The 23,253-nt window shown below is 37.7% G+C and overlaps 1 protein-coding gene across 4 annotated transcripts in view; it reads right to left on the reverse strand.

The window, feature by feature from the left end:
• Positions 1–23,253, reverse strand: part of wwc3 (WWC family member 3) — a 57,173-nt gene that overhangs the window by 8,394 nt on the left and 25,526 nt on the right. For all 4 annotated transcript variants that reach the window (XM_066665645.1, XM_066665647.1, XM_066665646.1 and 1 more), the window contains exons 2-11: positions 19,699–19,808; positions 17,830–18,033; positions 16,746–16,822; positions 14,711–14,790; positions 6,810–6,939; positions 6,083–6,229; positions 5,264–5,337; positions 3,725–3,973; positions 2,066–2,155; positions 759–1,309 (exon numbers count right to left, since the gene is read on the reverse strand). In XM_066665645.1, coding sequence (XP_066521742.1) covers positions 759–1,309; positions 2,066–2,155; positions 3,725–3,973; positions 5,264–5,337; positions 6,083–6,229; positions 6,810–6,939; positions 14,711–14,790; positions 16,746–16,822; positions 17,830–18,033; positions 19,699–19,808 — 1,712 coding nt within the window. The remainder of the gene's footprint in view (positions 1–758; positions 1,310–2,065; positions 2,156–3,724; positions 3,974–5,263; positions 5,338–6,082; positions 6,230–6,809; positions 6,940–14,710; positions 14,791–16,745; positions 16,823–17,829; positions 18,034–19,698; positions 19,809–23,253) is intronic.

The following is a 23,253-nucleotide window of genomic DNA, read 5'->3' on the forward strand; positions in this document are numbered from 1 at the left end:
GAAAAAAAAAACCTAGAAAATGAAAGTTCAAATTTTGAGATTGAACTTTGAAAAATACAACAATACTTTTAAAATTAAAATAAGCGTATGATTATCTTTTTCAGTTTAAATAGAATTTTGGTTCAACTATGATTTTTTTTAAATTTATTTTCATTTTTTACACATTCTCCACTACAATATATTTTGATATTTGAAGTCATATTTTGCAGTTGCAGATGTCACACAAAATGTAGGAGTAATGGCCCAAAAATGGTGGGAAAAAATAAAAAATAAAAATAAAGAAAAATGGAACTTGAAGAGGTTTCCTCCGGGTGCTCCGGTTTCCTCCCACAGTCCAAAAAACACACGTTGCAGGTGGATTGGCGACTCGAAAGTGTCCGTAGGTGTGAGTGTGTGAGTGAATGTGTGTGTGTCTGTGTTGCCCTGTGAAGGACTGGCGTCCCCTCCAGGGTGTATTCCCGCCTTGCGCCCGATGATTCCAGGTAGGCTCTGGACCCACCGCGACCCTAAATTGGATAAGCGGTTACAGATAACGGATGGATGGATGGATGGAACTTGAAGAACTAAGTATTGAGAATAATAAGTTTTTGTGAAGAGTTGAAACTATAAAAGGTAGCACATTATGTGATGCAAATGATAAACGTTTTAACAATCCAGTGTTGAAGCACAATTTTCTGATGAACAATTTTCTTGTTTACAACTCTAATGTGCATTGTAACACATTTTATATATATATATATAAATATATTTATATTAACCTGTAGTACTGTATGCTGTTTGGACTCCACCATCTCGATGTCCTTTGCTTTCCAGAAGGTGAGCTGTAGAGGGGCCTCCTACTTCACCTTCCACAGGAAGAGTAGCTTGCTGTTGGACCTGAGTCTGACCTCTGAGCCCCTCTAGCACCACCCCCCGGCCAGCCAGCTCCATGTACTCTTCTGTCATTTGAGTGAGGGGGCAGTCCTGTGGGCCTGAGTGGTAGGGGGTGTCCATGGGTGAACTGGGAGGGGACAGCGAAGAGAGCGAGGAGCGCGACGAGAGAGATGTGAGTGACTGTGGTGTGTCATGGGGACGTTTGGGACCAAACGTTGAAGTGTCTCTGCATGGAGCCTCCACAGGCAGCAGGTAGCGGAAGGAGGCATCGGGGACGTCCACACAACCCTCTTGACGCTCATACTGAGGCAGTCCATAGATGTCAGTGAAGCTGACAGAGCTTAGAGAGCCACGGCTAGATGCTAAAGAGCCTCTGCTAGAGGCAAGTGAGCCACGGCTGCTGCTAGAAGACACTGTCAAAGAACTGGCTGAGAGACTGGAGAAGACGACAAGAATGAAAGAAATGGAAAAATTAGAGTAAAAGAGTAATTCACATTTCACAAAACCAGTATTTTAATGTTTTTAATATCACATTCTTTCATTTAAATCTAATACTATTAATTATATTCTATATTTAGGAAAAAAACTGGAATCATGGTTATCAGAGGTCTAAGACTGCATTTACAGACTGCGATTATTTTGACTGGCCACTATATAAAGACAGCACTCACTAATACATTTTTATTACATTAAAAACAGCTTCACTTAACTTACGATGAAACGGAAGTAATTCATGAATCAGCACCATAAAAATTGTATCCAGAGATAATTACATTTGCCTCGAACACAACTGACTGACGTGCTATTAAAAAAACTATAAGGCAAGCTGTAATAAGCTTTCAATACTTGGAAATTCAATTATGAATGTCTTTCAGCAATTTGGGCAAAATTGTCTAAAATTCTTTTGGTCAAACTGTTAATTTAGGACATGAAAATGAAGTTTTATTTTGCGGTACAATGAAATTCTTGCATCTCCAAAATAGCAAATTCACAGAAGGAAAAAACCTTAACTTATAATTAATGAAAGTCAATAAAAAATATTTTATTCCAAGTAATTTCTGAGCATTTCTATTGGTCAATTTCTATTGGTTCATTTGATGTGGTAAATTTAAAATGGACAAAATTGTAGATACATGTTTTTCATTTGACAGTGAAGATTTATTTATCTTCCATATAAAAATCTCTGGTGTACCTCTTCAGTTGAGAGTGCAGATATGTGGTGATGCGGGTGGCCTCTTCCAGTTGTCTCAGCAAAACATTCCTCTTCTCCTGCTGCAATATCCTAAATGACACACACACACAGTCTGTCTTTGGCAGCCAAGTACATGTTTTAAGGTGGAACTGTATGCTTGAGAAGAAAAACGACTGTTTGTACGTGGCCGAATTTAAACTTGTCTGTAAGATTTTATTCGCTATTTGAATTAACACAAAAACTCATTTGTAACTGTAGTCGTTTAGTTTTGCAGCACTTTGGGTCTGTGTTTACTTTCATGTTGTATGCTGTCTGCAAAATTTAGAGTGGTTTCCTAAGTAAGAAATCTGAGACAGCAAAAATGTCAATATTACCCACCTACGGAGCAGAATTAAAGCAATAACAATTTCTTTTAAATGATTTTCCATGTTTGGAGGCTTTTTGCCATTTCTCTGCCATGTGCAGGAAGAGTGGAAGACTAGCATATCTGACAGAGCCACTTTGTTTTTTTTGTTCCTTCATTTATTGATTTCGTAAAACACATTAGACCGATTTCCAGCGCACAAATTGGAGCACTAGCAAATGGTGAGGAAACATCTTCTGAGTTGATTTTTGACTAAAATTGTGAACAACGCTTTTCATGGAAAATCATTTTAACAAAAAAAACTGTCAACAGTTTTCAAACCCCAAAGGCTAGAACACATTTTAGAACCCCTTTTAGTGTTAGACTAAAGCACTGAGATTAAAGCATTTTGCTGGCATTCTGTGTTCAATATCTCTTTGAAAACAAGATATATCTCTGGAAAATGCATCATTAGGAGTATGCTAGTAGAGCTACTGTCTCTGCCCCTCCTGGGGAGATGTGGGACCCTTATTTATCTGAGAATATCAATGCAAAACCACCAGGACTATATTATTCCGATACACAAAGAGGCTGCCACTATAATGTTCTGGAATGCACCCTCAACTGTTTACTGCCATTGCCCTTCTGTGCTCAGTAGCTGATAACACCCATTTAACCCAGCCATTATGATTCTGCATTTATTTAGTTACAAATGTCAGTTAGACCTTATATAGTTCAGCAAAATCTGCAAATTCTGCAAAAAAAATCTGCAAAAAAAAAAAAAAATCTGCAAAATCTGCAGGGTTGCGGTGGATCCGGAGCCTACCCGGAATCACTGGGCGCAAGGCAGGGACACACCCTGTAGGGGACGCCATTCCTTCACAGGGCAACACACACACCTACGGACACTTTCGAGTCGCCAATCCACCTACCAACGTGTTTTTTGGACTGTGGGAAGAAACCGGAGCGCCCGTAAGAAACCCACGCGGCCGCAGGGAGAACACACCAAACTCCTCACAGACAGTCACCCGGAGCAGGACTCGAACCCACAACCTCCAGGTCCCTGGAGGTGTGACTGTGTCACTACCTGCTGCGATAAGAGAGTCCTAATTCTTTTAAATATTACCTATGGAAATGTGTATGTGTGTGTGTGTGTGTATATATATATATATTATATATATATATATATATATAAACCGTGCATAACTGGATGCATGTGCCCATTAACTGGTACAGCTTCAAGTAATAGAATTCACAAATAACAGGGTTGTACAAACATCTGAAGCCTAGCAATAGCAATAAGGCTGAGTGCAGACCTTTGGTTGGCTCCCTGGCTCTGGGCACTCTGAGCTTTCTGCACCTCCTCCTCCAGCTTGCGTCTCTCCTCGTCCAACTGGAGGAAGAGTTCTGGAGGATGCTGCTGCTGGCAGAGCATGGTAAGCTCCTGCAGGAGTGCCTCCTTTTCCTTCAGCAGCTGCAGACAGTCACGATCCCGGTCAGCCTCAGCACGCCCTGACCAGCTCTCACTGTCTAACTGCGCAAGCTGATGCTGAATACTGGACACTCTGTGTGTGTGTGAGATAGATAGATAGATAGATAGATAGATAGATAGATAGATAGATATATTGAGAGATACAGAGCGAGAAAGAGAAAAAATTTCTACATTCATTTTTATTTAAAAACAAAAAATAACTTTTATAAACTTTATACAGCTTGAACACATTATCTTATACACTGTGTAATTACAAGTCTGGACCAATTTCTGTTGACATATTGTATAACATTATATGTTGTTGAACGGTTTGGTGAAAACATTAAACTGATTTTTCTAACAATATTGTGCTTGAAGTTATTGAAATCAACTTAAAATATCATCCTTGCAAAGCCAATTGAATTGGAATCTTATATAAAGAGACCAGTGAGAGTAATTTTAGTGTTATAAGGACAGGTGTGGTCTTCATTCTTTAACTTTTGATTATACTGCCTCAGCTGTCTACAAATATTTAAAATATATATTAAATGGGTCTGCATCTCTGGTGGGTCATGTGTCTGACAGCAGTCATGTGTGTTGTAAAAAAGAACTGAGTTATTAAAGATGCTAAGTTTTTAAAGAGAATGTGTGGTTGTGTGTTTTGGAGCTCAAACGGCAATGACTCAGTTACGGAGCATGCAAGTTTCCACAGGTTTTCCCCCTCTCCAGTCCTCTATCCCTCCTCCTCTGCCTTCATTTCTCACACTGACGTCACAGCTGGGGCTCTGTGGCTAGCACTGCTGCTATGGCAACACGCATCTTGTAAAGGAGTCCTCGAGCTGCCTGAATAAAACTTAAGACATCTTGCTGTACAAATAGATCTGTCATTAGCGCCACTGCTGCAGAGGAACACCTCAGTGGGCTGGTGATTTGTGAATGGTCTGTTAGACCAGATTGTATGTGGTTTCTGATGCTGTATGATATACTAACATTTAAATAAATGAATAAATAAACAAAATAGCTTCGTGATATTTTTTTGTGCTTGACACAACAAACATATGTACAGTCACTGAACTGTCATTTTAAAATCTGCAGGTTTACTCAGGCACAACAGATAGTTCTGCCATGGGCAACTGCAGGATTCCCTAGTAAAACAAAAGAGTCAGCCAGAGCTACACAGCTGATGAAGCATGTGAGCACCAGCCTCTCAGCTCAGTGAAGAGGAATGATCAGAAGGCTTTCTACTAGAGGGAGCTGAGGGAACTTCAACACAGAAGTCGTCCTAAAACAACACAATCTCTGAATGATATTTTCCTTTCAATTTTCTGGGTGGCATGAATCATTGGAACAGTACTTTTGTAAGAAAAGAAAATTCAGGACTCACTTTTTCTTGGCCTCTTCATACTGCCAGCTGAGTCTAATTTTGTCAACTAATGGTGATGATTCCTGGACACCAAACTGAAAAAGAGAAGTCAGAAAATTGCAAAACTCTCCATGAATGACTCACAATCTTAACTGAAATTGGTTAGTTGAACCATATGGAGAACAGGAAGCTTTGGCCCATGTGCAAAACAGTCAGGATATACATTAAGAAAATACATAACCATTTTATTGAGTATTTTAGAAATTTCAGATGGACATGCTGGCCTTCCATCATGGCAATTCAAATCATCTTGTCGCTAATGAAATATAATATAACCAATTACAATATAAAAATTAAGCATGCATACTTCTTGCCACAAGGCCTGTGTGTATTACAGGATATCTTGGAGATATCTAGCAAAGCCCTTGGAAATATTAAGAGTGCTGCCTTTACTTTATTTAAAGCAAGATTTTAGAAGCTTCAAGTTGAAGTTGTAAATTGAGCATCATATGCATCAACAGCATTTTCAATAAACAGTAAAAAAGCTAATGCTCTCTCTTCACTTCTAATCTATTCCAAACTCACTGTTGTGGGGGAGGCAGACTACTGAACCATTCGTTTTGACAGCATGGAGGGGAATTCTCTCATGTCTCTTCACACCTATTCTATAAATATTCAATGTGTGAGCGAGTGAAGTGTCACTTCAGAGTTGTAACACTTTAGAGGAGAAAAATTAATCAAATTGCTGAAAGCTGTAACCAACATCCAAGCATAAAGCTTATTTTGTTAATATGTTAAGCTATGTCCACATAATCCTAATTCAAAGCAAACAAAACCAACCTCTCCCATCAGGTCTGTCTGGCAACCTGTATCTGTGTACTGTTGAAGGCTGCAAGTGTCGCTCAGAGCTGATGCACTGTTGGACACCTCATTTATGGAATCTCCAATGGAAAGGCTATGGAAATTCACTGTCAGCTTCGCCAGACTCTGAAGAAAAGAATAGTGCAAAAATTGGGTTATTTTATTTTATATGGGTGAGAACATTTTAAACTTATAGCAACAAATTAGCAACTAATATAGCAACAACATTTTTCAAAAAAATGTTAAAGAATAAACAGTAACGGTTAATAAAATATTTAAAGGAGATTGCTCTCCCTAGAAGACGAGAACGTCTTACTTTAAAATTTTCCTTCAGATTAAACAAAACCTCATCTGAATATGGGTATTCAAAGATAGCATGACTACAAATAATATTTAATTAAAACAGACACATTTAAACAGAAGTGATATTACGGCTCACTTTTTTTCTTCGTGTTTTGTTTTTGACGAATTAATTATACTACATACTTGCCACAAAGTGGCAGTATTGAGCTAGTTATGAGAGGAAAAGAACGGTAACTGGTGCTAGATTATATAATCAACACCTAGCCAGCCCAAAAGTACAGGTAAGAAGAACAGCACAAAGAGCCAAACCTGCGAGCACAGAGGTTAACCCCACTTTAACACAGAGACTGTCATTAAGGTGACAGTGCAAGAAAGAGCAGTGCTGCTGTTAAAAACTTCTGACCTGGATGAGGTCCTGCCTCTCCTTCTCGCCTGAGCTGATAGCCTTCTTAATGCTGCGCAGTTCATTGAAGATGGCCTGTGCCTCATCCAGCTTGTAGTTAGTCTGAGTGCTGGACATCTTTCGATCAATTCTGTAAAAAAAAAAAAAACCAACCATACAAACTGAGCAGTCGTAAAACATATATTTTTAAAATTGTAAAAATTGGTAAATATATTGTTGCTTAAAATGCTCCGCAGTGAACAGCAACAGTTAGTTGGGGGGACGGTGATGCAATTTTAGAGAAAATTTCAGAACGCCATGTTGATGAAATGGCCAGACAGGTTCCCTTTTAGCTACAGGTTATGTCCAAATTTGGATTATCATTGGCCAGTTTTTTATTTTTTATTTTTTTTTTTATAATTCAAAGACAAATAATTCCAACATGAGAACACAAAACACAATGGCTCTGAAATGATGGGTATCTGTCAAGAAAATATTACTGAGGAAAACAAACTGACAAGTCAACATTTTCTTGCAATAGAGACACTGGACATCAGAAATGTTGTGTACGGTATTGTGGACTAACAAGCTTAAATTTCTTATTAAGATTAAATTGATGCACAAATGCAACAAAAACTGAACTTGTGTGATGTGGAAATAGTTCCCTGCAAAATTTCCCTCTAAACACATTAAAAATGACATTATATTTAGCTGTTGAGTCTTGTGTAATTGTCTGAAGCGTAAAAAAAGAAAATACATGTTTTTCCAGAAAAATCAGTAACTAATATGACTTTTCAGAGGAAATCCAACAAATGAAAAATAGTTTAATTTATTTTCAGGCCCTGTATGGTTTTGTTATTTTTCTGTCTAGTCAATCCAGCTTTTTTTTTTTAAGTTTATTGTCAAAATAAGAATTGTCTACAATTCTTACTGACAGACAGACGCACACATTTTTAAAAACAAACAATTCAAGGAAAATGTTATGTGTTTCCTGTCCACTCTTGACACTAACATTTTCTCAACAGTAAATGACCTCACATGCCCAGATTTTTCCCCTCAGACTTCGCTCTAACCATCTTCTGCCTAAGGTCTGCCTAAATGTTTATGTACACATCTGCCTAAATATAGTTTAAACAAGAATCTATGCCACACCCAATTACATTGACTTAAAGCAGAAACATTAAATCTCCTTTAAGTAGAGTGTTACACTTCGTATGTGCTATATTCACATGAACCAAGGACCATGACCTAGTGAGAATACACAAAACAAAATGCAGAGAAGTGAGTGTATAAAGATGCACCTAAAGTGCATCAATAAGATGAAGACAGACCACAATGTCACAAACCAGAGCCTAAAGGTTTTTGCACTTTAGGTAGGAAAGCCTGACAGTTTAACAACACAGAAGGGTCTTTTCCCACTCTGTGACCAACTGCTTAACCATTTAGCCACTTTGAAATAACATTGTTTTAACTTAGAGCTGCCTCTGGTCTCAAAAGCATAATAAGTGAAATTGGAGCTAGCTCTGCTAAAGCAGCTAGTCATGGAATGTCTGCCTTCTCAAAGCACCACAGTGTACACACACACACACACACACACACCTTTCTGCATAAGTGTTATATCTGAAATGTTCAGAGCAACAGAATGCCATTCCTGAGTCTTGCAGAAAACCTGGCTATTCACCTCTGAAACATGTATTGCATCGTATTTCACCACTGCTAACATGCCTACTTCAAAAACTGACTATATGCTTCAATATATTCTACTGTGTAGTATATACAAATTAGTCACTTTCCATAATTCCGCTTGACAAAATCAAAGCACAAGGCATAATATTCTTAAAACTCTTAATTTAAAAGAAATGTTTCTAAATATTTGAGGGACCAGAAAAACAGAATAACAAAGGGAAAAGAGAGAGAAAAAACATTAATAGTGTTGTACTAATACCCTATAAAGCTGAACATATCAAATATGAAACATGATCTTTAGAGGTGGCTCTTTCATCATCTAATGAAGAGAAATACTGAAACAAACTTCCATCCTTTTGGGGCAAGTGTTCTGAGTTCTCTACTGAACTGTGAATGAAGTGGAAGCATTTCCATGCATTTACTAAAGCATTACACCATTGTTGCTATCATCATGAAAACACAGGAGAAAATCTCAAGGCTACCTTTTTCCTAAACTGAAGCTATTCCAGGTCTGATTTGTATGATGTTACTTGTAGTAAATATAAGCATTTTTGTTCCATTTCATAGATGTAGTGTATTCTATCTGTCAAATGCTCATTAAATATAATAAATATTCAGAAGATTCAATCTGTTCTTTACAGCAGAAAAACAATTTTACAAAATATTTTTATGAAACAGTTATGTATTTTTAACTTTCCAAAGCCTTTATGTGCAAAACATTGTTGGCTCAGTTGTCGACATAGATTTCGTGAGACAGATTCAGGGGAAGATGATGATGATACAGATTAGTATGGAAGGTCTGTAAATGCCTAAATATGATGCATTTAGAAATTATATGATCCAAAATTTATAATTAACAACACTATGATTTTTTGTTAAAGGGCCACATAATGTGTGATTTAAAAAAAAAAAAAATCAGTTTTATTGTATTATTATTTCATGTGTCAGGGTTTGTAGGGTTAAACAGAGTATCGGTATCGGCTACAGAGAGCACCGATATCATAGTCGTGTTGGAAATGGTCACCTACTCACTATTCCCTACATGTAGTACACAGGGCACTTAGAACACACCCTATGAAGCACATATTGTCGCACACTGCCGCTGCTAGATGCAGCTCAAATTTGAAGTTGGGGCAGATTATAAACAGACCGGGTATTTCACACTACATGACTGTTTTGTGGATTTTATGGAGAATGGAAAAAAAAATTCACACACCCTACACGACTGGGGATAACACTACACGACCCCAAACTCCCCAATAACTATTCGTTATTTGGGAAAATGTGCATCCATCACTATGTAATATATTGTAGTTTTTCTTAGTTTTACCATTTAATCCAGCCTCCACTCTAGGGCTCCACTGTACACGACTGTGTTTACTCTCTGTGCTCTGTTCTCATTGGCTGTTGAAGGGACTAATGCAGTCTTACGTTGGTGGATAGTTAACATCACACAACTACATCCAAAGTTGGGTGGGGGAAGAAGAAGAAAAAAAACAAAAAAAAGAGAAGAGAAAAAAAAACAACAACAAAAAAAACTGTTCAGTCAGGCTAGACTTCCTACTTGTACTTGTTACTGCATTATGGAAATACTTATTTTTTCATGGCTCTGATTTTTTTTTTTTTTTTTTAAGTGCAGTTAATAAAGAAGCAAATGTTATTAATTCAAGCATATCTTATTAGCGATATAAATATCTGAATTTATAGGCACCTATCTAGTAGTTAAGACTCAGTATTGGCAGATACTTTACTATTTCCATTCTGATACCGATGTTTCATGTTAGTATCTGTGCATCCCTAATTATTAATTATATCCTGTGCTTCAGTTGCTGCACAAACTAAAGCTTTGGATTACTTCTTGAACTCATCCCACATCAGTAAAACTCCTGTTTGTACCTCCTCATTTGTACTCACTCTCTTTCTCACTCGTACTCACTCTCTCTACAAACAGGGCTTTGTTTCTGTTCTAACCTCCAACTTCCACACAGTCCAGTACAGACGCAGCACAGCCCACTCCCTGTCTGTCTACTTCCCACATCAGCCACCCAACCCAGCCCACCATACTCCCTCCACAACATCTCATCGGCCACACACAGACCAGCCTCCCACACTCTAGTCAACCCACTGCACTCACACACCTATATATTAGCCATTTTACTGCACTCACACACCTACAGACCAGTCACCTCACAAACCTACTGACCAGTCACCTCAGTGCACAAACCCACAGACCACAGCACTATCACACCATTCACACACCACTCACCGAACTGCACTAACACATCTGCAAACCAGTCACCTCACCACACTCACATACCTGTCACCTCACAAACCTATAGAGCAGTCACCTCAGTGCACTCTCTGACACCTGTCACTTCACTGCATACACACAGGTCACCTAACAAACCTAGAGGCCAGTGACCTCACCGCACTCACACACCTGTCACCTCACACGCCTACACACCAGTCACCTCAGTGTACTCACACTCCTACACACCAGTCAAGCCATCTAGCTGCATTCACACATCTACACACCAGAGCCTCACTGTTTAAGGTACCTACACACCAGTAAACTTGCTGCAGTCACAGCCTGTTCACTGTCTGTTTCAAGCAACCCACTGCACTCACACATACACACGTAGCTACACATGCAATTCCAAACCAATGGAAAGTGTGTCCTTGGTAAATATACAGCTAGTTTGCCCTGTACAAGTTTGCAGAACAAAGCCTTGAAGCATCAATCTCAAGAAAAAGAATGATCTCAAGAAATATTGGTGTGATTACTATGGGAAATAAGCAGATCATTTTGTTATGAGACAAAACTTTATGAGACGAGACTTTTTAAAATCCTAAACGTCAGTCAGACAGTGTCCATCTTCTTGAAGCCATGAGAGCTGAGATGCTATTCTGGGAGCTACTCTTGTTGTGTTCTGTCAAAGAGATAAGCATACTCACTGGGACGCAGGAAGTAGTAAGGAATTCGTTGCTAGATATCCCTGTGTTTTTCAAAATGCTTTCAAGCACTTTTTGTCCCTCCACACCCCCTCCCTCTCCCTTTTTCCTGCCTTGGCTCTCTGCACTCCACTGGTGCATCCTCTTCCTAAGGTGGAGTCTCCTTTTCCAGAAGACCCTCTCTCTCTTACACCCCAACACACAAACCGAGGTGTGCATCTCCTTGCATTTTTTAAAACAAACAAAGATAAATCATGATATGCAACCTGTCAGTCCAAATTCTGATTCATTTCAAATACAGACCCATGTAGAAACTATTCACATGGGGAAAAAACTAAACAAAACAAAAACAATAACAAAAAAGATTAGCCTTTTCCACTGCAGCTATTTTAAGTGAGTTCTCTACTATGTGGTAAATATTTGGTTTGCTGCTTCACTGAACTGAATAATGCTTACAATTACATCATTAAATACATTTGAACTGCTCCAGCAAGCTGCATTATGTTTGGAACTGGTCTAAATGACACTGAATGTAGTGAGAGCATGAAGGAAAAAGGACCTGTTTGGATGTGTACATGCAGTGTAAAACAGTTTTACTGGGGATGAAATCTTTATTGTTGATTCACCATGAACCTAAAATATACAATTACTGATACAATAAAATCTGTATCAGTCATTTTTTTACTGTGATGGATGTAATTAAAATTCTTTGCAATGGTTAACTACAGAAACATCTTGACCATTTTTGAAGACAACAGTTAAGCTGCTATAATTACCCTACAGTGATGTATATTTGTAATGACCAGCTCCATGCTGAGAACCTAAGAAAAGCAGTAATACAAATTCACAGCCAAATGTGTCATTTCATGACATTCATATATTATTCTTAATTTATACTCCATTACCAGATCCAGACAAGTTTAGAAAGCCTGCAAAACCACAGATGCATACAGCTATTTCACTGATGGCTGTGCACTAGAGTCTAAAACTATGGCATCAAAGCAGGGAAATTAGAAGAAAGGGGAGAGGGGGGGGTGTTTTTGGGGAGAGAGGAAGAAAAAAAAAAAAAAAAAAAAAAAAAAAAAAGGGACTGCTTACCAAAGCAGTTAAAACGTTCACTAAAAGAAGAGGAAGAATAGAGACTGGAAATTGGCTTCCCATTCTCAGTTTCATCTTAAAAACAAATTTCTCCTACAATACAAAATTTTCAAACTATTTAAAGAATACAGACTCATTTACAAATAATTGTATGTAAGGTTTTTGTTTAAAAATGCCCATGTGCCGCTGAAGTTATAAAAACAGTCGATGCCTCTGATCCATAAATTTAAAACCCGAAAGTGAAATGTACACACTCCTAATCACGCAAACATTTGACCCTACAACATTATACCTTTATATACAGGTGCTTGTCATAAAATTAGAATATCATGAAAAAGTTGATTTCTTTCAGTAAATCAGTAACTTGTACATTTATACTCATTCATTACACACATACTAACTGATGAAACTAATGAAAACCCCAAATTTAGGATATTACTTAAGACCAATCAAAAAAAAAAAAAAAGGATTTTTAGAAATGCTGGCCAGCTGAAAAGTATGAGCATGTACAGCACTCAATACTTAGTTGGTGTTCCTTTTGCCTGAATTACTGCAGCAATGTGGCGTGGCATGGAGTTGATCAGTCTGTGGCACTGCTCAGGTGTTATGAGAGCCCAGGTTGCTCTGATAGTGGCCTTCAGCTCTTCTGCATTGTTGGGTGTGGTGTACTGCATCTTCCTCTTCACAATATCCCATAGATTTTCTTGTTTGCTGGCCAATTAAGAACAGGGATACCATGGTCCTTAAACCAGGTACTGGTGGCTTAGGCACTGTGTCCAGGTGCCAAGTCCTGTTGGAAAATGAAATCTGCATCTCCATAAAGTTGGTGAGCAGCAGGAAGCATGAAGTGCTCTAAAACTTCCTGGTAGACGGCTGCGTTGAACTTGGATCTCAGAAAACACAGTGGGCCAACACCAGCAGATTACATGGCACCCAAACAATCACTGACTTAGGAAACTTTACACTGGACCTTAAGCAACGTTGATTCTGTGCCTCTCCTCTCTTCCTCCAGACTCTGGGACTCTTTAGTCCAGACGAGATGTTTCTGACGCTGTCTCTCGTTCTAGAGTGACTTTACACAAGAAATGCGACAGCTGAAACCCATGTCTTTGCGTACGTCTGTGCGTGACGGTTCTTGAAGTACTGACTCCAGCTGCATTCCAGTCTTTGTGAATCTCCCCCACACTTTTGAATTAGTGTTGTTTCACAATCCTCTCCAGGGTGTGGTTATCCCTATTGCTTGGACACTTTTTTCTACCACATCTTTTCCTTCCCTTCACCTCTCTATTAATGTGCTTGGACACAGAGCTCTGTGAACAGCCAGCCTCTTTAGCAATGACCTTTTGTGCCTTGCCCTGCTTGTGTAAGGTGTCAATGGTCATCTTTTGGACAACTGTCAAGTCAGCAGCCTTCCCCATGATTGTGATAGAGACCAGTTAAAAGCCTTCGCAGATGTTTTGAGTTAATTAGCTGATATTGAACCTTTTCACAATATTCAAAGATTCTGAGATACTGAATTTGCTGTTTTCATTTCAAATTAAGAGAAATAAACACTTGAAATATAGCAGTCTGTGTAATAAATGAGTATAATATACAAGTTTCACTTTTTGAGTGGAATTACTGAAATCAATCAACTTTATGATATTCTAATCTTATGACCAGCACACACACACACACTTCCTAGGGAGTCAGCTTTTTCAATGGTCTAAATTTTTTTTCAGCATAAATTTGATCCAATATGTGCTGTAATGCACATTAAAATGCAAATACATGATTCATTTTAGCTGTGGTCACAGTGGTCTTCAGGTAACAGTGTGCCTAAGCCAAAAACCTGCTGGCTACATTGATATTGAGGGTAAACAGAATTAATGAACCTTAATTTATACAATATTGCTACTTTTTAACTTTTTAATTGTATATAATATTGCATGCTCATTAATGGAGACTTATGATATCACATCCAGGATGGCACAAACTGAAAATGAAAGCATTAAAACCTGCCAAGGTCAACATGTACACTTGCAGCATCTTTGCATGTCACCAAACACAGATACATGCACTTACAACAACAGAAGCCTGATACAAACTAGAGATCCACACGCAGGACAGGGGGAACATCTTTGATCAGCAGCAGGTCTCCAAAGCATTGAGGAAAAAGAAACATTTGTGTTTTGTATAAAACTTACTCTTGTAGTGTTTCTACTCCCATTTCCTTGTACTGCAGCTCCTGTCTCATCTGGGCCAGCTCCTGTTTGAGTCTAGAAAGCTGTAGACACAAGGGAAACAGGTATTATATCTCACACACACAAACAAATTCACAACATGTGAACCTACAAATATTCCATATGTATGTATTCATGTATGTATATATCAGTTTTACAGGGGAAATGCACCATTTTGGAGCAGTTCTATTTGTCCACCTGCTAGATTTTCAAATATGAATATGGGTGTTTTTGAATTACAGCAAAAATGATCAATCAAATCGATCACACTTAATACAAACTAGTGTTATTAATATGCAAATAATTTTATCATACATCCACATATTAGAGCATGAGATGTCTGAACTCTATACTTCACCAGAACTCAGCGAACAGAGTGAAGATCAGTGCTTTACATTGTGGTCACAAGTTTGTTTATTCCAAAAAATGAAGAACAATAAGTCTGCCGCAGCCATATAAAGGTGCTGTAATCAATACTGGATAACATCTGTTGATATCTGAACTCAACAGAAAAAAAATTAAATAAACAAATAAGAAAATAAATCAGACTCAGGGCTAGTTCAGAAGCTCAACTACCCAAATTCTTGTGCACACTGCCAACGTATTGACACTGGGCTTGTGGACCATACAGTTTCTTGCCTGACCCTCCCCTTCCCCTATTCTCCAGTGTATGAACACTGATGGCCGGAATAGTGTAGTGTTTCTCAGACTGAGCCACTTTCGTTTGTTTTCCATTTTACAGTACAAACACCAGACCTTTTTCCAGTGCACAAACTGACCAGAGAGATAGTAAAACATGAGAAAACATTCACTGAATTTTATAAAAGGTTTATTGGGAAGAAATTGTATAAAATACCTTTAAGGCTACTGTGGACCGGACAAATGTCACTGTGTCTAGCTTTCTCAGACTAATGTAGCTTTTAGCCTTACAGGTTTTCTATATTAGGTGTACAAATAAATTTAATGCATTTAAAACATTCTTGGTTTTATCATTGTATGGTAAAATGTTATGTAGTATTAAAAATGTTAATTGCCGTGTCATTTATTTATTTATCTATCATTAAAAGTTAAAACAATATTTTCCCCAACAGGTTGCTCTGCTTTTTCCTTCAAAATATCATGAATGCAGTACCAAAAATATATCTGTCTTGCTAGGCATTTTCAAACAATTGAAGTTTTAGGTTATATTTTGTTGAATAAAATTACTATTATCACTTTTAATGAAACACTTACCATAAAATGACAAAAGAGCAGGAAAATGTGTAAATAGTTTATATAACAATTACACATTACACAAAGAAAACACATTTGTACACCTACTATTCTTATGCTTCCAGGACAATTTGTCCTGAAAATACACAACAAAAACACACACATACATATGTTGGCTTCCCTTGAAGAAAAAAAAAAAAAAAAGCTGAGTCATCAGGAACAGCAAGGTCTCAACACCCCCAACTCACACACAGGAAAAGGAAAAGGTCCAGCCCACTCACACCACCCTCTAGCACACATTCCAACACCAACACACTGCAACTCCACCTTCAGCTCATTTTGTGGAGAGCAATTAAATTCAAATTTACACAATATTTCTCACTGATTACTCTTAACATGTGAATACATCCATTCACTGCAAAACTAATGTTATTCTACCGAACAACAGAAAACAATTACAGTGCATTAACACCGGGAATAAGTTTCAGAAAGAAACTGGAATTCTGAGACATTTAGATTAGTCCAGCTATGGCAACAATTAAAACAGAAAAAAAGCATTTACAAAGATTTGTTATGACAGCAATGATATGAAAGACTCCCTATGGCACAGCACAAGCGTAAATTGGCCTGCTGAGTCTGCTAACCCCAACCAAGCCTCATCACATTCCTAAAGGTGCCCCTGAAAGACACACATACACAGAGCACATCAGGGGCCCCTACGTCTCCCCAAACAGAGCCTTCCTAGGCGTGACGTTGGAAGCATTGTTCTCAGAGGATAATGACTTACCCGCTCACGCCTACAGGCGATTTCCGCTTTGATTTGGTCAGGGTCATATTTTGCATTTGAAGAAGAGCCAGAATGAGCTGAAAGAAAGAGAAAAGAGAGGAGAGAGAGAGAGAGAGAGAGAAAGAAAAAAATCATGAATACAAGTATGCAAACAATGAAATCAAACTCCATTCAGCTTCAGCGGTCACAGGCCTTAGTGCAGGAGAATGTGGGGTACAGTGTCCGTAACATTGAGGAGCATTAGTGTGCATTCTTTATTCTCATCTAGCTATCCCTCTCTTTCTTCCTCTTATCTGGCATAAGTGCTCCTCAAATTACCAATATATTTGTCCAGTATAATCTGGGACAAAATAAAATTTTGATTAATATTTTATTATTGAAAGATAAAAGTATTTTAAGATCACAAGTATATTGCTATATGTAAAAGCGAGGTTATGAGAATTCTGGTGAAAAATAGAGAGTGATGGCAAACGGAAAAGGAGGGATCAGCTGGAGAGAGAGAAAGTCCAATGAAGAGAAGAGGGAAAGAAAGAGAGGAAGGGAGGAGGTCAGGGAAGCAGAGGTGAGGAAAAGGACGAGGTTAGTAAACGCTCCTAATTTAAACGCCTCACGATTTCACTGCCTGGGCTGTGGCAAGAGAAAGAGATAGCAAGAGAGTGTATGGGCATTACCATTAAAAATGTTAATAATCACTTGTCATATTAAGATTTTTTAATATATATAGCATAATATTAAATGCACACTAAAACACAAAATTAAATGATTTCAATACAATTATTTTATATAAATGTGTATTTTTGATGCTAACCAAATATTTCAAGTGTATTGGGAACATCTAAACATTAGAGTATATACACTATATTAATTAACATTCATTTCAATAACCTTGGCATATTTTTAAAATATCCTCCCATGACAGGTCCAACACATTCACCATGGTGACTCTCAGGAGTCCCAGCAAGAAGGTATTTTCAAATAAATTAAAAGCAAGTAAAAACATGAATAGGACCATAATATGAATTTTGAATAGGACTATAAATGTGTCAGATATTGTGTAGATGTTTGTGTGTGTATGTTTTCCTACAGCTGGTGATAGAGCGGTTATCATCCTGGTTGAGCTGGTTGAAAAGTTGCATCTCCTGCTGGGCTAGCTCCAGCCTCTGCTGCTTGATCAGATACATCTCCTTCTTGGCATTGAGAGCTTCTTGAGCCACCACCAGGTACTCTTTTAGCATACGCTCCTGCTCCTGCCGCCATTGTGTCCGTGGATTCTCTATCTGTGTAGTTTCTGAGAGGAAGAATGAATAAGGAAGGTTTAAAAAAGCACAGCATTAATGAGTTCCAGGACTGAAATTCTGTTGAATTTCCCTTCACCATATTCCTTTGAGTCTTACCAACCGCCCATTCAATTTTATTAATTTGCATAATAGGGCTACATGATAATTGCAAAAATGATTATTTATCATAACTAGTCATGCAATTCATAAAACAAGTATTTTACATGTTTACATTTATTGAATAAAATAAACATTCATATACACACCAGAAATATTTATGAGCTATACAAATCTCCGGATCAAAGTGAGATTCTTCCTTAATCAAACATTCAAGTACTGAAAAACATTATATAGTAGCCTGTACTGTACAATTTTATACAATGAAAGAAACGTACAATCAGAAAATCACAACATATGCTGAAAGTGATATTTATGTTATGGAGAGCGAATTTTAACTGTAACTGTAAGATTATCAGATGTTGAGGCAAATGCCCTTTAACTCTAATGAAACAACTTGTGTTTTAGCAGTTGGGTCAACCTTAGTACCAAGGTGCTCCACCATGACTGTCATGTGGTTCTCTTTTATGATTCTGTTGATTAAACTAGAAAAAAATATATTCTGGTTTGACACCTTTCGATTTTGTTTAATTAACGTAATATTATGTTTTAAGTCCATTACTGGTGGAATACCACAGCACCTACAGAACTTAGTGAAATACTACACTTCTCACAGACAGCATAATCAAGTCAGCTTTCCCGTTCCACCTTAAATGGTGTGTCAGGTACATGCTGGTGCCTGCTGCACCATGTAAGGTGGAATGGGAAACTTGAAAATATAAAGCAAAAATTGAACAAGAACAGGAAGATGCCTTCAGTCTTGACTACAGAAGGTGGCTCACATGCTATTTCTACTACAGTTCTTCAGCTAAATTCTTTTTCTCCCACATGATCAACAATTTTTGGAATTTGATTCATGCTGTTTGTGGTTTTGAAATGATTTTGAGGGACTACAACTGACACAAAACACTGGCATTATGAGTGTGTGATAGAGCTCTCTGTGTGTAAAATCACTTCCTATCCTCCATCTTAAGTTCCCGCTGAGAGATAAAGTCATTTGCAAACAAATTTATTTCCCGCATGCACCACTATCAGAAATTACAAATGCAGCGTTGCATTTTTTGCTGTATGTCTGCAATTGTCACTCAATTTTTCATATTATCAAGTTAACAATTTGATTGACTCAGGCACCTGTGGGCCTCTACTCTAGGTACTATAGTTTAAAAAGAATATTTTTGCTCTGTACAAAGAGGAAGGAGGTGGGTGAGGGTAGGTAGTTAGTGACAAGAGTTCTACAGTTATACTTGTTAAAATATGAGTAAACATAAAGTAATATATATATTTAATATTCAAACAATTGATATATATGAATATATGATTTATATTCAATTTATCCTTCCAATATTTTACCCTATTTATCTATCTACTTATTCATTTTATTTTATTATTATTAATTTAATCAACTGATTATGTCAACCCCATGGTACATAAACTCCATAACTGCTCAATTTGAATGCAAAACAGAAAGCATGTTTAAGTGAGCACAGGCACATGTATTATGTATTTGTGAATGTATAATTAAATGTTGGTGAAAGGACGAGTACAGAAGCTAAACTTACTGTTGATGTGGTCGATGTAATAAACTCCCACCTGCTGATCATACACAACTTCCCAGCCCAGAGGAAGTTCATCACCCACACAGTCCGCAAACGTCAGGGGCTTAGTAATCCTAAAGAGAGCACAACAGAAAAATGGGTCAAAGTAATCAAATCAAGAACATGACCATTTACCCAAATCAGAGTTTATAAAAATCAAACAGTCCACGTTCTCTTATCAATCTGAAGATCCCCTTCACTCTTTAATCATGCCAATAATTCTTCAAGTGTTCAGCGTTCTATATAGAAGCATTTTCTTTACCAAAGAACCCTTGTAGCTGTTGTGTGGTTCTCTTTTATTGTGGAATAACATAGTAACAAAAACATTCAGCACCACAAATGAATAGCAGGTACATGGCGTCTGCTATACCATTTAATGTGGGGCACTGGCAAATTAACAGCTTAATTTAGCCTCATGAGGCTATGTGAAGAGGGTATTGTGTTTTATACAGTTCTGTTGGTTCTAGGGATGGGGAGTATAACGGTTATAAATGTGGATGGCATCTCAAAATGAGGGTGGTTTTTCAAAATTATGAGGTGTGACGTGTCACATTTCTGTTCTATGTCTAATTTAAGCAAGAGGCCAAAGAGTTCATTCACGTGCATTTAAGAGAGCCACAGGGAGGGGATGCTGCGGGAGCTCACTGACTGGTGATGTCACATTTTGAAAATGGGTTTTGGAGGGTGGGTGGTGGAGGGGAGACAAGCCTAGTAACATACTGCAGGTGTGAGTTTAGCGCCGAGTTTGGGTTAAACAGACAAAACAGTCAGAAGACCCTTCCCTTGACTTTGTGCTCATAGGTATGAGAATTTATCCTCAAATATATGTGATTTGAAGCACAAGTGTCTATTAGCTGGCCAGCTATGATTCTAAACAGTGCAGAACCTGTTTTATATAGCTTATTTTCAAACCTCTGTGTTCCTCCAACACCCGTCGCTGAAATTTGCTCTCTCAGATCAACACGTGTGCCAGTGTGCACAGTTCAAAAACCCTTCATTTAACTTAGTGCTCACAGATGAGGTTGACAATGCACCCCCCACCCTCCACAATAATACTGTATACCGTGTTAATACTTTGAGAAGGTATAACAATACTGCAATGGCTTTGAACTGGTAATAGACTCAATTTGTACAAGAAACTACAATATTTGAACAACATATTGTAGTGTTTGACAAAGGTTTGCCAAAGTAATCCCTTACCCATGTGATTATATCAGATACTGATTAATGAGAATTCTTCATGCAGTGCCATCTAAGGGATCAGACATCGCTGGTGCTCAACTTACACCCTTACAATTTATGGTCCTGCAAGGGATATTTAGTAAAGAAAATGGTTATATATAGAACCCTGAACACATGATTAAAGGATTCTTTGCTTCATGAAGAGGTTGTTTAGATTGATAAAGATGTGCTATAGATGGTTCTGTACAGCACATTTTAGGAAACGGTTCTATTTGGCACCAAAAACGGTTCTTCTATTGCTACAAGTTTGACATCATTACAATAGAAGACCCTTGTTGATGGAACCCATCTCTAAACGGTGCTATATAGAAACGTTTATAGCACATTTTCCATCAATATGAAGAATCCCTTCACAATGCAAAGAACACTTTAATCATGTCAGTGGTTCTTCAAGTGCTCAGGGTTCTACAGAGAACAACTTTGTAGAACCATACTTTTTAAGGGTATAGGATTGCAGCCTTTAAAATTCCTCACGATTCCTAAAATTTTATAATATTATACAACGTAAAGGGAGAAACAAACATTTTTGGAATGTGTTGGAATGAATGTATGTCAGCAAATGAAATTAAGTTGACCAGACAAAACAGTTGAGTTTATACTCTCTACAGTAAAATAAAAGTCTAAGAAAATGTTTATATATATATTACAAAACCTGCCTTTTTTATATATGCATTTTCCAAATTGTGCCAAGTTTTCAGATTTGATGCTGTACTGATTTTAATACTACAAATATGTATGCAGGCATTTACCTTTTTCTAAAGCTTGAATGCTTGAATGTAAACAAAGGTTAGTGTCTATATAAGCTGAACAATATGCAAACAAAGCAATGCACCGACCATGCAGGTACTGCGTTCCAACTTACTAACTTAAAAGAACCAGCTAGGAGGTAAAAGTGCAGAATGCCAAATTTTTCAAGGGTACTTTATATAGAGTAAATTATGGTCCTTTTATACATGGTTATCTTATTTTAGCAAGCCATAAGTAATAAGTACAGGGAGAAAGAGCTCACACCACAAAAGGTATTCCCACAATAATGAATTACACTTACATAGCATTTTCCAAATCCACAAAGCACTTTACATGCTTTGATACATTAGGGAGTCACCTCAGTCACCACCAATAAGCACATTATATATGAGAACAGCTGCTTCTATACAAAGATTAAAGCATATTCCTGCACTAAATTACATGGCTAAAGTGATTCTTTCCTTAATAAAAATGCTAATTAGGGTTAAGGCAGCTAGAAAAAGTCCATATCGTTTAGGCTAATGTTAATATAACATCAGGTTAAAAATACATGTTGACAAAACAGGAGCATCTCAATGAAAAATGAACTGTTTCAGCTAAAAGGACAGCTATAAACAGTGACAAGAAAAAACATGTAAACCTTTTGGAATTTCATGGTTTTCTGTATAAATGTGTCATGAAAGGTGATCTGATCCTCATCCAAGTCAAGGATGTTGACAAATATAACATGCCTAAAATAATAACAAAATAATAATTCTGATAATTCCATTCTTCATTGAGAACAACCATAAAAACCTCATAGTGCTAGTGGATAAAGTATGGGAACCCTTGGGTTAATGACCTCTAAAACGTTTATTGGAGTCAGGTGTTAGCATATCTGGAGTCTTGTTAAAAAAAAGAGTTTGGAGGTGTGGACTAGAGCTATTTTGACTGATAAAAACCATTTAAACTTTGAGTTTGCTCTGCACAAGGGGATACATGTATGTGAGTCATGCCCTGCCAAAAAGAGCTTTCAGAGGATCTACGATCACAAATTGTTGATTTACATAAAGCTGGAAAGGGTTACAAAGTGACTTCAAATTCACCAGTCTACAGTAAGGCAAACAGTCCACAAATGGAGACAATTTGGGACATTGGCTACTCTGCCAAGAAGTGGGCGCCCAGTCAAAATGACCCCAAGAGCACAACGAAGATTCATCTATGAGGTAAAGAAAAAACCCAGAGTGAAACCAAAGATTTGAAGGCATCATTGTTACAGGCTAACATCTGTAAAAACTTGAACAAGCAGGGCATCTATGGTAGGACACCACGAAGGAAGCCATACTAAAAAGAATACTACCGCACACCTGAAATTTGCGAAAGGGCACATAGACACTCCACGGCGATACTGGCAAAATGTTTGGTGGATAGATGAATCCAAGATTGAAATATTTGGAAAGAACATGCAGTTCTACATCTGGCGTAAAAAAGGCACTGCACATCACCATGAAAATATCATCCCAGCCATAAAGTATGGTGGAGTGAACATCA

Source organism: Hoplias malabaricus, chromosome 3, assembly GCF_029633855.1.
Source record: "Hoplias malabaricus isolate fHopMal1 chromosome 3, fHopMal1.hap1, whole genome shotgun sequence".
In the NCBI taxonomy this organism is placed as follows: Eukaryota; Metazoa; Chordata; class Actinopteri; order Characiformes; family Erythrinidae; genus Hoplias; species Hoplias malabaricus.